The 16,633-nt window shown below is 35.0% G+C and overlaps 1 protein-coding gene across 2 annotated transcripts; it reads left to right on the top strand.

Moving 5' to 3' along the window:
• Window positions 1–1,129: 1,129 nt before the first annotated feature.
• Window positions 1,130–10,349, top strand: LOC121419327. Of its 2 annotated transcripts, none has more exons than XM_041613739.1 (3): window positions 1,130–1,342; window positions 7,072–7,355; window positions 8,019–10,349. In XM_041613739.1, the coding sequence occupies exons 1-3, from the start codon at window positions 1,250–1,252 to the stop codon at window positions 8,101–8,103; spliced, it is 462 nt and encodes a 153-aa protein (XP_041469673.1). In that variant the 5' UTR covers window positions 1,130–1,249; the 3' UTR covers window positions 8,104–10,349. The 2 variants fall into 2 exon arrangements, with proteins under 2 accessions (XP_041469673.1, XP_041469674.1); XM_041613740.1 differs by having other exon boundaries at window positions 1,131–1,342; window positions 7,072–7,351.
• The last annotated feature ends 6,284 nt before the right edge of the window (window positions 10,350–16,633 follow it).

Genomic DNA, 16,633 nt, shown 5'->3' with positions numbered 1-16,633 from the left:
TAAGTTTTTGTTCATATTGTTGGTGGCACGGTTCACCACAGTCAGTGGCCGTGTTTGGCAAATCATCCAACGTTTAGCAGTCAAGAGCTTTGTAGATCTGTCAATGAGCCATCTTTGTCGGTGTCTCCCAACCTTCCTCCTTCTTCCCTGTCTTTCTTTGGACAACGATGACAACTTTGCAGGGGAGGGGTGACGAGAATTTACAAATAAACTGCGCCAATTGAGCCTGAATTGTGCGAGTGTATGACAATTTGTTTCTTCGCTCTGTCTAAACTAAATCGTGAAGGGGTTTCTGGAAAGTCGAACAGTGCAATGAGAGATGGTAAACGTACTGCCCTTTAACTAGGACAAGATTAAACATTGTGAATTAGAAGTTGGCGGTCGTGTTACGACTGAAGCTACGGTTACTATTTAAGACAACTCTTTGCGTGAACGTGTATGAATCCTTTCTTTTTTAGGATCTTTTGTACATTGTATAAAGGCTCAATTAAAGCTGAAGGGCAATAGGGTATTGGAGCGAGAAAAGGAGGAAGACAAATAAGTCACAATTCAATCAGCATTAATGCCGAAATTAGATGCCAGTGATCACTGACTCATTTAAGTTCCATCTCACCAGACGGAAACGGGCGTGTAGTCCATGTTGACAATCCTCATTCCGATTCTTTAATCAGTAAGAGTGACGAATAACACACAAGAAAAGTTGTCAGATTAAGAAAATATTTCATCCATAGGTTCAATCAGAGATCATCGACATTAGCTTACAGTGTATAATTTATTTAGACATGTAATGTATATCTTATTAATAGGTTTAACTGGATAGACAGCGTCAGATTGGGCTAAGTTGAGTTTCATTAGTACATTGAGTTGTATTTCAACAGAGATCTTATCCATAGTGTTTTTGTTTATCTGTTTAGTTAACTCCTGAAGTGTGTCACGTTCAGGATAGCACTTTCCCGCTCCCCCATGAGTGACAAACCACTAAACCGATCTCCATCTCAACTCCTAGCGCTGCCTCCTCAATCAAACTGTTTATAAATATGTGTACCTAAATCCGCGTGTTCCTTAGCCCCAGGCAAAGAAATCTAAGTTGGAATGAGCTGTTAAATGTCCGCTTGTTAATTGCTTGTCCTAATGACTCTTTCCTGCTTTCTCTCACCTCCCCCTTCTCCATCTCTTCATAGCATTCCCGACGGGCCTGTACACAGCGACCGGGGCTGAGAACACAGCTCTTGCTCACACCGCTCATCAAATGTCTCTTGCAGACTATAGGCGGCAGGCTAACGGTATCAAGAATCACGTGACTTGTAGTGTTAGTTCGGCTGATATTCATCTAGAAGGAAAGGTATGTATCAGATTATTAAACTATCATTTTCGAAAATAGAACAAACCTAAAATTGATTTAAGAACATTCATCAATAAACATAAAGCTTTCTATAGCTCTAAGAAAGAACATGAATAAAATATTTTTGTTCGATTATTTCAACAAAAGTATATATTAAACCGAATAATGATACAAAAAATATATAAGGGTACATATATCAATTTCCCTACCAGGTGAATAAGATATTGAAGTCTTAAGGGCGATTTACAGTAGACAGACAAAGTGGAAAAACACAAAGCAGGTTTTCATAAACAGGCTGGCATCGGAGAACAGACAATAATTATTTCGTCAAGTTTATTTTTTTTACTTTTGTTTTCTATTTTTTCGGGGCATTGAACTGAGTTCATACGGGTAGTCACAATTCAATCAACAAGACACTGAGTTTAGCGTGGGAGTATTCTCACTCATAGATTTTAAAGGTAATTCTTACATTGTCAGGAGAATGTAAAAATGGGCGAACTTCACAAATACATGTATTGTATAATTTAAAAATATTTATTCCATCATTAAGAGTAATGATGATGATAATAATGATATTAATCACAATCATACTACTACTACTACTACTACTACTACTACTTCGTCTACTAATAATAGTAATAATAATGAATGATGATAATAGTAACAATATTGATAAGAATAATAGTGATAATGTTGATAATAGATTATAATGATAAATTCATGAGATCAATTATGTATATATGTTGTTTTAATTCAATTCGGTTTTATTAAACAATACTCATCAAAAAGTCCGAAGACTAACAATGTGAGTTTACAATTTTTAAAATAAATAAATAATGAATTTATAATAAATAAATAAATACATATCATGCAGTGACCATTAAAGAAGAAATAATATAATGTATGTTGTATTTATTTAAATACGGGATAAAAAAAATGCTCTCAGCTGCAAAGCTGTTTTTCAGCAAGTCCGTACATAAAAGTTGAAAAACATAAAACAATATAAATAATTATAAATTTGATAGAATAATAACGATACAAAGAAAATTAAAATAATAATTATATCATGTATGCTGGTGGAATTATAATTACAACAAATATTTTTGGGCGGTTCCTCAACACTAATTGATATCAATCATTTTTAAATCTGACGTTAAAAACAAAATTGGAATGAAATAACATTTTGATGATATAAACGATGCGCTAAAATGGTGGGAAGAACTTTTGGATAATCATATGCCATTTAAAACTATCACCAAATACTTTTATCTAAACTCTCTCATCTTAGAGTTACTGGTAAATCACTCGCTTACGCTATCTTTTTGATCGCTAAATAGAAACTTGTTTAAGACATAAAACTCTCCACTTACGCATTCGTGAAACATATATTGAATTTGTCGAAAGTGTTAAATATTTTGGGAGTTTTTATAGATAGGGAACTTAAATGGAATGTTCATTTTGATCACATGTGTTCAAAAATTTGTGATATGTCTTTTCTTATGAATAATTTCTAATGGTGTACCACACGGGTCTGTATTGGGGCCGCATATTTTGGTTATATTTATAAATGATTTGGCATGCTCAGTATTCTTTTTTTTATATGCCGATGATTCTGTTTTATATTTCTCGGACAAAAATCCACTTTTGGTTAAAATGACACTTAATAACGAAATGAAAATGTTGCAAACTGGATTAGAAAAAATCGAATGAAATTTAATTGCGATAAATCAGTGAGTATGTTTTTTAGTACTCGGCATATGTTGTTAAGACATAAAACTCGCCACTTACGCATTGGTGAAACATATATTGAATTTGTCGAAAGTCTTAAAGGGAAGCTCACCCTGACAAAAAGTTTATTCTAAAAATAGCAGAAAAAATAATAAAAAATATTGCCAAAGGTTTGAGAAAAATTCATCAAATAATTAAAAAGTTATTAGAATTTCAATTATTTGATTTGTGACGTCATATGCGAGCAGCATTCCTACATAGCGAATGGTAAATAATCAATGAAATGTCATTTTCTCAGAAAATTGAAAATGGTTTTCACTGTAACTTTTGTATATCAATAGACAAATCATTTCACACCAGATCATGAAAAGAAAACAAAATAAAGTCATCAGGAACCATACAAAATTTGAAATTCATACATTTTATATTACATAACACATGGGGCAGCTGCTCGTTTATGACGTCACAAATCCAAAATTTTGAACTCTAATAATTTTCTTACTCTTTAACGGATTTTCCTCAAACCTTCACCAATATTTTTTATTATTTTTTTCTGCTATTTTTACAACAAAGTTTTCTTCAGGGTGAACTTTCCCTTTAAATATTTTGGGAGTTTTTATTGATAGGGAACTTAAATGGAATGTTCATTTTGATCACATGTGTTCAAAAATTTGTGATATGGTTGGTTTTATTGGCAGACTTAGGCGATTTGCTAATGAATCTAGTTTAGAATGATTATATTCTTCGGTTATCATTCCACACTTTGATCATGCTGATATTGTTTGCCAATCTGCATCTAAAAATATTTGACTTTATTGCAAAAGCTACAAAATCGAGCAGGAAGAATTATTCTAAAAAATGATCCTTATTTGCATACTTTATCCTCATATATCCATGATATACTGAAATGGAACACTTTAAATACTCGGCAAAGGGAACAAATGTACGTAATGATGTTTAAAGATTTTAATAATTTTGCACCTGAATATATGAAAATACAATTTTCTCGTAAAATCATACCCTTACTCTCTACGTACAGAAAATTAAAACAAAACTAAAGTCAAATAGCTGTAAACGGACATTTCTTTGTATAGGAGGGGAGGGGTGGGCTATATGCACTTAATAACAAATTACTAATTCATTTGTCGTCTAGTTCAACGATTCAGTCCTTTAAATCCAATATTCAATTGTATCTCGGTTTTCCATAATTCTTTTTGCCTTCTGTTGCATTTTTATGGGGGGTGTACTGGGGTGATTGTCTTTGTGTTTTCTCTCTTGTATAGTTTATGATTAGGTTTTGTGCATATTTTTGTAATTATATCTACTTGTTAATACCGCTGAAATGGGCCATCCTCGAAGATATTTATAATGATGATGGTGAAAAACCCCATTTTCAATAATGCATTTGATTTGATTCAAATTAATACAAACAAATTTTTATTATTTAACTACAAACAGTTCTTCGCACTGTAAAAGTAGGTGTTGGGTTGACAATTGTATTGTAAGGCTACGCTTTTCTTTTAAAAAAGCCATTAGAATTCTTACCCTAGTACAAACTGTCATGTAAAATTGTCAAATACATCCAATAGAGCACGAATTTTTGATGATCTACAAACTTGAACAGTGACAGACACATTTATTGAAATTTGCAAAACTTAAAAGAGGAGTCAAGATTGCGGCTAATTGTCTCTTTGGGAATTGGTAATGTTGTGTGAAATATATGATGTACATGTAAGAAAGCGGTAAGCTGTGCTTTAGAAGTGAAGTCAACAATTTTGAACTAAAGCAAATTAAAGTCCGTCCACTAACTCCTTCCATTGTGAAGTAAGTTGTAGATTTTAGGATTGCCATGGAAAATCATATTGGAGACTGTCTGTTAATCTCATTTTAGACCCGATTTAGATGGAACTCGTAAAAATTGCACCTTATTTCAATGTTATTGTGTCTACACAGGTGACTATTGTTGTCATCTTGTTTCCATCTTATTTTCCTGATTTATTATGGAATCTTTAAGAAAAAGAAACGAATATTTAATATACTGACATTTTTTATAATAATTAACACAATCATGAAAGCTTGGTAAGACAGTACAAAAGGGGAAAAATAAATTCTTCTTTATCATTCATAATTATTGTTTAAATTCAAGTATTATTAATCAAAAGTGTAAAAAGATAAAACTTGTTTAATTGGAAAAAGATCATTGTCTTTTTTTAAATTAGTAATTCGACTCCCTTTGATCAAACAATTATACTTCTCTTCTTAACCAAAAATACCTAATGGAAGCACATCTAGGCAATTCTCCCCAATTTTTGTTTTTATATTATGACTCTCGTCAGATAAAAGTAAAAATCAACATCATTCTATTTATTTATTGACTTAATACAAACATAATAGTGGATGAGAAGATGAATACATGAATAAATGATGTCGAAATTAGATCAGAGTGAGATTATTGAAAACGATATTAAAGAATTCGTTAAATCAAGCACACCGCATAGGGACATCGCTGTTTCAATCGTTTACCCCCGGGAGAGACCCTTAGCTATCCAGATGGCGCTAGGGCAAAAATGAAACGCAAACTATACATCCAATAAAATCCTCATCTTCATTTTATACGTATTAGAAAATCATGAAGGAAGGAAAGAGTGCCAATCGCCTGGATTTAAAACCCCTCAGTCGAAGAGTTAAGCCCCCGGGCAACGCCCTTTTAGCGAAAGAGTCAATATTGGTATTTTGAGCCTTTCGGTGCTCTCTCGTCTCCGCAAAGGGGGAATCACTTGAAGGGATCGCTCTTGGCGTCACAATAGGCCAGATTGGGGCGCACTGGGTAAAAGTGGGAGCCAACTATTATATGCCTTTCAGTATCAGTATAGAAACAGTATCGTCTGTTTCTACTCGAGGAGAGCATTAAATCTCATATACTTGGTTTTATTTGAGAATGTGTTTCAAGAGGAGTTCTATCATTCTTATCAGTAAAGTAAGAAAAGGTGAAAATCATTCGATGACAAGAGTGAAAAGGCAAAACTTTCAACACTCTGGGAGGGGTGAAAGCGTAGGCAGGAAAGGAGTCTTTGAACAATCCGCATTTAGTTCCTCTCGGGGATGGAGCCGGTTGGGGCCTTCGGGAGTGGTGGTGCCGAGATACCCTCCTTACAACCCCTGCAAAGATTCCATGTCGAATTGATCAAGATATTCTTTGTTTTACCAGAGAATCTCATATTAGTATCTGACCTTGATCAGCTTAATCATAACCGCGTGCTGAGTTAGAAACTCGATATCTTTTCATGAATGGTATTTTTTGATAAAAGCTTTTTCATTTAGAAGCGTTGAAAACTGATACAGTTCGGGGCATCTGTTTGGAATGGTAGTAGCAAACATCATAACAGAATTAGCATCATGATTTTATATCAAATATATTAAAAGTAAAATACATCTTGGAAGAAAAGAGATTTGGTAGTAATGGATTTCGAAATCCCTCATATCGACATGTAAACGTCAGGAAACGAAAATTCCTATCCAAATATTTCCTGTTCATTTTGACCGTAAACTAAAGAAGAGAAAATTTGAAAAATGTCTGACCAATTAAATTTTTGTATGTTATATATATATATATTTTATTGGTATATTGCATCAGTATTATATGCATTGTCTGAAAAAAGGCCATCCAGTGATACTTATTTGCTTTCATATATTCACCCCCAATTGATTTTTGCATTTACACGTAAATATTTCATCAATGAAATATTTTTGCTACCAATCGTGATTGATACTTGTTTAAAGTTTTTGTGCGTTTTTTTTTATTATTTTCTCACCGTCTATAGATAAGCAATGGTGATTATGGTTTTGAAATAGAAGCTGTAAATAAACATGAAATATGCTAAATGTTTTTGATTCGGGGGATGTCTGCAATGTATCTTTGAAATTACTTAAATGAAACAAGAATCAGTTCCTTTCACGTCATTAAATCAATATTTTCCTTCATTCTTTTTTTTTATACTCAGGACCAAACAGCATCAATGAGTAACTTCGTAGTAACGACACCCTCATTAACAGCTTACCCCGCCCACCCTACACCAGGCTATGTTCCTACCTACGGCACCACAGCAATGCCAAGTGGTCTGTCACACCATCATCTCTGGTCAGCCACGCCCAATACCGCCATGAGTTGTAGCGGTGATGCTGTTAGCGTGTTAGATGGTTCAAATGTTCTCCGGCCCTCACCGTTCGGCTATGGGAAGACAGCTATGATGCCCACCGGGTCATCGTGTAACGGCTCCATAGTTAAGTGGGTTTCAAGTTCTTTTACTCTGATGATTTCATAATAGTTTACCCTAAAATCACATCCATGTAACATTAAATGAATCTAAAGAAAGCCTTCTACTCATCCCCCATCTTTCACATATTTAAATGAAAAATTCATGAACCAAGCCTAGTGAGAAGCAAATTATGCAAATAATGTACCCCTGTAGTGAAGTATTTTAAATATGGTAAAGCCCCATTCATTATTAACTACAGGTAATGCAAGTATTATTGTCAAATGCATACTGTTACCATGGTTACTCTAATACATCGTATTTGCAGTAAGAAAAAAACAGTGGATATTTTCTTGCAAAATGTATGTATTTTGGCGAAGTTGTATTGTAAGGATATTAGTGGGATTCGTAATGAAATAGAAAAAAAAACAAAAAAGATTTATGTCAATCAAATTCGATGAATATATTGGAATGATTACAGTTATATGTTATAGTCATACAGACGAAACCAGCTACACACCGACTCAAGCTATTACGTTATTGTTCAATTTGGATCCGGTTTTAAACTAGCATTAGTTAACTCATTCATTGCACGTAAAAAAAAACGCATTTGTTAATTTTTCATCCTGATTATAGAGAGGATATTAGTATTATTGAAGTAATTTTTAATTGTTTTCTTTTGTTGATCATTACAGGTGCGGAGATGAACAAACAATGCAACTCGGCAATGGAACTCCTCAGGGTCGCACAGACATGAGAAAAGATGACCTCATTATATGATGATCACGTGATAACTCTAACGTCTCCTGATTGGTTAAATGTTTAACAATCGATTGAATAGGATTTGACGGACTGGCCAAGAAAGACATATTCACTTTGGATATTTTCAAGAACTTTGGGTAATGTGACCAAGTGAAGATGGAAACAATGAAACAACCATCAGGAAATCATTAGAATGTTTGCACATATAACAGTGACAGTTCTAAAGAGATTGATCAACTCGTATCAAACTTCTTATATTGTAAATAGAACTACCCAAAATGAAGAAAATTGTCGACAGTTGATTGGAGGAGCTATATACTTCATTAACGTAATTCAAAGCAAACTAGATGTCCAGATGGCTTGAAGAAGTAATGTGATCATGGTGATAATATTTTGTGACTTATCTTGTTTGGAATGAGTTTTTTAGTCAACAACTGCTTGATGGTGGAAATTTGGATTTCCTTTGAGTGTCGAAAAGTGAAAGAAACAAAATCGAATATCGTATAGATGACGTCATTTGCACTCCGCCTACATCTTGATGATACCTACCAAGGAAATGTCTTCATGTTTCCTGTGACTGAGAAATAATGTTAAATTGTGTTTGTTTTTGTTTTTAATATTTTTACAACTCATTTTATGTTTGTTATTGATTTTTATTTTTATTATTAGCCATCTGAGTAAGAATGTATTGTAGTGACATGGGTTATTTATTTTTGTTTCAATTTTTTCATTTATTCAATTATTAAGTTGTTCTTAAGATTATTTTTTATAAGAAATTGATAAAAATTACATCTTGTCTCCTTTAAATCGGGAGTAAGGTGATAGTATGATTTTGTTTATTGAAAACACAAAGGCATATTTAATCGAAAATGAGTAACATGCATCAGGAAAATCCAGAAAGTATGTCTTTTTTGTTTTCATTTACTTGACCCAATCATAATGGTGCTCTTTTTTTAATTGGTAGGAATGACGTCACAGCAGGAGCTAAGTTAAAATATTGACGTCATTTGTGATAAAAGATTTGTTACGACTTTCATTCACGGCAGAAACGAAATTTTCCACACCACACGGGAAAATTATAGTTACATGCAAGAAATCTTCAGAAAGTATTATAAGCCAGTGAGATTTCTATCAGTTGGAGTTCTTCTTACAAAATATTAAAAAGTCTGTGTTCTTTATCAGTTTTCAAGATGGTTAGAATCAAAGTCTTCAGTTAATTATTTTTTATCGTGTTTATATTGTGGACTGGGAATAATGTGTAAACTAAGATTCGAACTAAGTGCAATGGTATCATTATATGTTGATAATTTTTTAATTGTGTTCTGCGCATTTGTTCTGAACTTGTTGCTTTGTCTAAAAATTTGAGATTACTGCGCTCATAAACAGGTCCAACTAAGCATCTTTAGCAATGGCATGCCACACTTGGAGCACCTTTAACATGTTTAATTTTGCACATTTCCTATGTGAAAAGTGCACAGATGCACCTATAAAGGTGCTCCAATATGTCCAAGGTGAGAAGGTTCTTAATTGCACAATTTCAGTCTGAGATTGGTTGCACGGTATATTTTTTTTAAATGCCGTATTCGTAGTTTAAAATATACGTACTATCATAATGTCCTCTAGCAGAAACAACTGGAAATTTCAAAATAAAATACCTATTCAATAATTAGTAGCAAATTTCCACTTAACACACCAGTGAACAAAGAAAGGGTTAATTAAAATGAGCATTTGTAGATTTAGAGCTTCAATACATTAACGAAAATTAAGATGACATACGCATTGAACGTGTTCGGTGCTTTTTAAATGACGTACTTGTCTATTCGTATTAAAGTATTTTTTTCAAACTTTCGCTACAAAATAGCTTGTTATGTTCCAAGATGGCTTGATTACCGTACTGAAATAATAATGGCTTTGTTAAATTTTTTCAAAAGAGTATGGTGATGACGATAAGTTTGTTGATTAAATATTCTGATTGAAGCTCTATTTATATTATCTATTGTAGATAATGCATGATAAACATGATAGAGTCAAATGTATTTAAAAGGCTATCCCATTTTTGGAAAGAGAAAGAATTGGGAGAAGGAAATCTTTTTAAAAGGAATATTTGATTAAAATGTATTTCATGATAACTTACGTAATAATTAAAACATGCATGGTGTCCAATTTTTAGAGGTTAATTTAACTGAAATAATTTTGTTCGTATGACTTGAAATAGCTTGCGCAATGAACAAGAATATTGTACAGAATGACTAATAAAACATAATGTAAAATCAGAATATGTATTTTTCATTGCAATTTTGACATGTTGTCTTATGAAAAAAAATCACCTAATGAACCTGGTAATAATTAGTTTGACACTGAAATGAGGGTTGGTTCGGCTGTAAACTAGCAAATTAAGTAAAGTTAATATTGATATTAGTTTCATAATGGACAAGAAAAAAAGAGAGAAGGGAAGAGGCAATATAAAGATAAAGAACGGTAGTGTGTGTGTGTGCGTTTAATGAAAAGAAATGGGGTGTCGATGTGTGTGTGAGAGAGGATTAGGAAAAACGTGGGTGGGTGGGCAGATGTGTGGGTGTCGATGTGGGTGAGAGAGAGAGAGAGGATTTGGAAAACGTGGGTGGGTGTGTGGGTGCCGATGTGTGTGTGAGAGAGAGAGGATTAGTAAAAAAGGGGGTTGGTGCCGATGTGTGTGTGAGAGAGGGGATTAGGGAAAACGTGGGCGGGTGTGTGGATGCCGATGTGTGTGTGTGAGAGAGAGGATTTGGAAAACATGGGTGGGTGGGTGCCGATGTGTGTGTGAGAGAGAGAGGATTAGGAAAAACGTGTGTGGGTGTGTGGGTGCCGATGTGGGTGTGAGAGAGAGAGGATATTGAAAACGTGGGTGGGTGCCGATGTGTGTGTGAGAGAGAGAGGATTAGTAAAAAAGGGGGTGGGTGCCGATGTGTGTGTGAGAGAGAGGATTAGGGAAAACGTGGGCGGGTGTGTGGTGCCGATGTGGGTGTGAGAGAGAGAGAGGATTAGGAAAAACGTGGGTGGGCGGGTGTGTGGGTGCCGATGTGTGTGTGAGAGAGAGAGGATTAGTAAAAAAGGGGGTGGGTGCCGATGTGGGTGTGAGAGAGAGAGGATTCGGAAAACGTGGGTGGGTGGACGGTGTGTGGGTGCCGATGTGTGTGTGAGAGAGAGAGAGGATTTGGAAAACGTGGGTGGGTGGACGGTGTGTGGGTGCCGATGTGTGTGTGAGAGGGAGAGAGGATTTGGAAAAGCATGGGTGGGAATGTGCATAAAAGTGTGTGTGGATTGGGTGGGTGTCTGTGCTAAAGAGGTATGTGTGTGGAGAGAGAGAGAGAGAGAGAAAAAAAATAGTTTGGAGTTCGTAGATATCGGAGAAGGGAAAAATTAAGAGCAAGTCTATCGTTAGAGAGGTGTTCTCTAAATGACATCACACATCTTGGTCGATCTCCATTTCATTAGCATTCTCTATATTCGATTGGTCATAATTTTCTTCCTGTTTATCATTAGTAGTGTGCTTAGATTTGTCTGGGTTTCTTTTTTATACAAGCTAACTCCTTTCGACGATTTCATTCTCATTTAAGCATTTAATGTTAAAATACAATCCTTGTACATTGCTTTCCGTTTTATTTTCCTTTCATTACATACAGTATGTGTCTGAATGGCTTTGATTACAAAAAAATCCAAAAGAGGGCGCTAAACAAGACTGACAGAAGTAAATTCTTGCTAAGCGTCAATGATGCGAAGGTTGCAACACTTTAATCATTGGAATGTTAAGTCAATATGAATTGTATTTTCGCGCCTTTACCAAAGCTTAATTTTGACAACACTATTTATTTATATTTTCATTCATTTACTTTTTGAAGAGACAAAATGAGACAAATAATTGAGACAAAGTAAGGTTACCCAGCTTTTTCAAGTTAAAATTCGCAGATGAAAGGCACAATGTCATCGTTAACATAAAATAATTTAAATTAAGCAGTGGTTGGATTCATGCAAAGTCTCATGTGGAAGGGGGGGGGGGGCGGGCGGCCGGTGGTAGGAAGGTTTATATTTTGGGTGGATAATTGTTTTTAAAAATTGTGCAACCCGCTCTCTCTTTCAATAAAACTACCTGCTAGTTAAAAATAAGGGTCATTATGTTTTGGAGTTTGAGGATGTCCAGAAATAGGTCGAATCTCTAAACCAGGAAGGGTTAAGGAGGGGGCAAGGACCGAGCGATCGTTAACCCCGACCCTGAGCTCAGCATCTGGGATGACTTGGGATGGTATATCTGTCAGCGGTTTCACTAGGTTGAAGGACGAGAATCTACTTATCGTTCGATGAAAACTATTCACTACAAGGAGAAAACCGCCTCCTCTGTGGGCACGGGAGTTGAGCAGAGTATACCTGGCCGAGCGACAAGGCGGGAAGTGTTCTCTTGTAAGGGTTACCTCGTCTTGTTCCATCGTCAAGTCAAGTAGTTTGTGCACGGAGTATGGGTCGTAACCCCCAAGTTAGGAGAGTTCTCCGAGGATTGCGAGTCTGAATAGCACATGGTGTTCTGGTTGACTAGAGAGGGTAGTCGGTATTAGGAGATGAGCTGAGCTAGCGGGACCGTCGAGAAGACAGCAATGAGCAGATTTCTGGAGGTCATGGACTCATTCAGGTCTAAAGCCTTGAAACTTACTTGAAACGTGCTACGAGACGACAAAGCCTTGACTGAGTAGATAGGAAAAAAGCTTATAATGATGATATTTCATTTTCCATCTTTTTAATTTTATCCAGCCATATTCTTCGAAAACTGTATCTCAAAAGTTTAATAGTAAATGATAGTTAACGTTGAGGCCTAAACCAGTGTATATGAATATATCGTTTATTGATATAAATCAGAGAAAAAAAAAACTACTACGGGTTTTTTGTTTGTTTGCTTGCTTGCCCAGTCCACTATTGAGAAAACATAATTCATCAATACAAACCCTAACCAATAATAATTATTGAAGAATTTCATAATTGACAGGGCCACGAAAGCAATTGCTATTTTTTAAAGGAAAATTATTTGAATAGTAATAAGAGGTGAGATTTCGTTGCATATATTATGTTCCTCTGTAGAGGAATCTTGGTGCCGCCAAGACGGGCGCCAAGAAAAAGTTAACAAGCAAAACACACCAAAGTACGGTCACAATGTCACTTTGACAGAAAGAAACATGTTCACCAAACATATTTCAATTCCAGTAATAACAATATATTGTTAATAATGATAATTTCCAATTACCTTCCATCTTCAGAGAAAAATGATAAAATCGCTGAGTATATACTTTTATTGCTTATTCTTCTTCTTCGACAATTCTAAAAATTGTCCTTAAGTCTATATTGTGTAAAACAGGGCAAACCTGGCAGATATTTAAAAAAATGTATTTTTTAAAGATTTCCTTGAATATGCGGTCTAGTATGTATTGAGGACTCGTTAATTTATATCATTGGTGATGCCACATTTACATAAACCACATTATGCTTACACATATATAGACGAAAACCGCAAGAAAATTGGACGTTGCTGATATAGACCACAAATTAATTTTACCAAGCTTTTAGCTTCAAAACTTGTATATCAGCAACGTCCAATCGTCTTACAGTTTTTTTTTGACTACGTATCTTTTACAAGACAAGAGTCATGTCGCTGCTTGCTTACTTTACCTTTTTTTACTATTTACATAATAACGGAAATATGAAAGAATTATTCATAACTAATGACATTTTTACTTTCCATTAATAATGAAACAACAGGCATTGCATTGTGGAAGCGTCGTGGTGTAGCGGTTCTGACACTCGCCTTGTAATCAGAGGGTCGTGTGTTCGAATCCCACCATGGCCTAGCGTCCTTTGGCAAGGCGTTAATCCACACTTTACCACTCTCCACCCAGATGTTAAATGGGTACCCGGTAGGATGTGAAAGCCTATATGTAGTATGCCCAGGAGTATGCCTAGCAATTGAGTCTTGGAACTCTTGTTGGAATGCTCCCCAGGGAGTGGAGAAGGTGCATTCAGTGCATGCGGGCATGCAAGGATCCGATGACCGGGGTAATAATCGCATACATTCGTAATTCCGAAGCTTAGTTATTCCGAAGGTTCGGATATTCCGAAGGTTCGTTATTCCGAAGGCTCGTATTTCCGAAGGTTCGTTAGTCCGAAAACGAAGTGAGGTTCGTAATTCCGAAGGTTCGTAAATCCGAAAAAGAAATGAGGTTCGTAATTCCGAAGGTTCGTTAGTCCGAAAACTAAATGATTAACTAACCTTATTTCGTTTTCGGATTAACGAACCTTCGGAACAACGACCCTTATTTCGTTTTCGGATTAACGAACCTTCGGAACATCAAACCTTATTTCGTTTTCTGATTATCGAACCTTCGGAATAACGTATCTTCGGAATAACGCCACAAATGTTCGGATTAACGAACCCTTTTATGTTTTCGGATTAACGAACATCGAGGTATAGGCAATTTGCGTGTTTCGGAATTACGAGCCTTCGGAATAAAGAACCTTCGGAATTACGAAGTGTAACCGATAATAATATGTCTGTAAAGCGCTTAGAGACGTCGTTCCGATGTATTAAGCGCTATACAAATGCGGAATACTATTATTAATATTCATTAATGACATTTAAAAAATATTGTGAATTCATTTTATGAGTAACGGTTTAAGGATGAATCAAGAAAGGAAGGATGGATTTAATGTACTTGTAAATAATTGATATTGGTAAAGAATTATCTGTAAATATAAATGTGCATTTAACACGTATGAAATATTGAGAAAAAGTTATCATTACTCATTTATGTATTAACTAATTATTTTAGGCCTACATAGATGATTATTGATTACTGTTATACATATTATGAACCGTTTTGTAAATTATATTCTAAACAATATCACCAGATTCATCTATGCTGAAGAATAAATCGACGACTAACGATATTGCCCGGTATTCAGTTGTAATTTTTTCCCCATTTCACAACCATGTGAACATTGACATAGTGTATGAAGGTCAAAGGTCTTGGAAGCCCCGGATGGAAATGTTTACTTCGTTGTTTTCAAGAATGGTGGTTCCTGTAATAGTAAGGTGAAGTGTCTTGATATCCATGGAAGTTAACAACATAGAGGCAGTGGTAGTGTTGCTAAAATGATAAAGATGATGGTAATGATGGTGACATTTAAAAGGATTAAAGGATAACAATGGAGCTTGTGTATGTTTGTATAGCTATGTTATTATCCTTCTTGAAAAGAATCTTATTATTCCCTTCCCCTCTCAGTTTCCCATCCTCCTGTAACCTTCTCATCCTTTTCTTTCTTCTCAGTCTCATTTATAAACGTTTTCTATATTTTTATCATGCTATCTGTTAGTGTAACCTATGCAGTATTTTCCCCAAACTCACATGAAGGTTGTTAATCTAACTGAAGCTGGCATTCAGAAGCCTGTACTTTACTCATTAAGACTTGGCGTTACAAGTGGTCTATGCACTTACCTGTATCATAAAGTGCATATGCAAGAAAGACAACCGCTCTGAAAATGCAGGAGTATTTTTGCTGCATGCGTGGAAGAGAAATTGATATTGATATACAGTAATGTAGTATTTATCGTTCACGGGAACTTCAGTAATCATGGACATGTGACATAACGTACCTATATTACCGATATTCATAACTTAGGGCATGTAAAAAAAAGATAAAATTTTGACCCAAAATGTAATCAATCGTTTATGTATTAAGTTCCTAAGCTCTATTAAATAAGAGAGAATATAACAATTTGTAGTAGATTCGCTCCTTTTCTTGTTGGGGATGCCTTGTTTCCCCCTAGGGGGTATTTTCATCATAATGCTCCAATCATGTTAATCACTATTTTTTTCATCAAAATAAGCTTCCATATCGCAAAAAGCTTTTTGAAGGTATACATAATTTATTTATCTGTGAAGTAACCACAGTCATTCCTCATGTTTCTGGCAGATTATTTTCGATTGAGCAATGATGGCGCACTTCAAATCCACTATAGATTTTATATCGAGTTATCCACATATCCTGTTTATCATTAAAAGGCAGTCTACCCAAACCAAAATTTGGCTTTAATATTAGAGAAAAAAATGAATAAAAATCATGATTGAAGGTATGTGAAAAAAAATCCAGTGAGAAATAAGTGGGTTATCATAATCAATGTTTTAGTTTGTGACATCACACGCGAGCAGTTTCTTATAAATTCCATTAAGTGTCATCTCTCCGGAAAAAAAAATGAATGAGTTCACCTATGTATTCAATAAAATACAGTTAGATGTATCACTTCACTCAGGTTAATGTGACCAAAGTAATCTGAGTCACCACGACTTGTTAAGAATGGAAAATAATTGACTTTTCGTCTAACTATTCTGCTCTTATTTAAACAAATATTAGACTGAACTTCCCCTTTAAACACGTTTGAACAATGATGGCGCACTTCATATCCACCTTAGATTTCACATCGATTTATTCACGGAAGGGGGGGGGGGGTGAACGACGTGTTTAACACTTTAGT

This window comes from Lytechinus variegatus, chromosome 7, assembly GCF_018143015.1.
Source record: "Lytechinus variegatus isolate NC3 chromosome 7, Lvar_3.0, whole genome shotgun sequence".
Lineage (NCBI taxonomy): Eukaryota > Metazoa > Echinodermata > Echinoidea > Temnopleuroida > Toxopneustidae > Lytechinus > Lytechinus variegatus.
The sequence above is the reverse complement of the archived record's forward strand: the minus strand, read 5'-3'. Positions and strand labels throughout refer to the sequence as shown.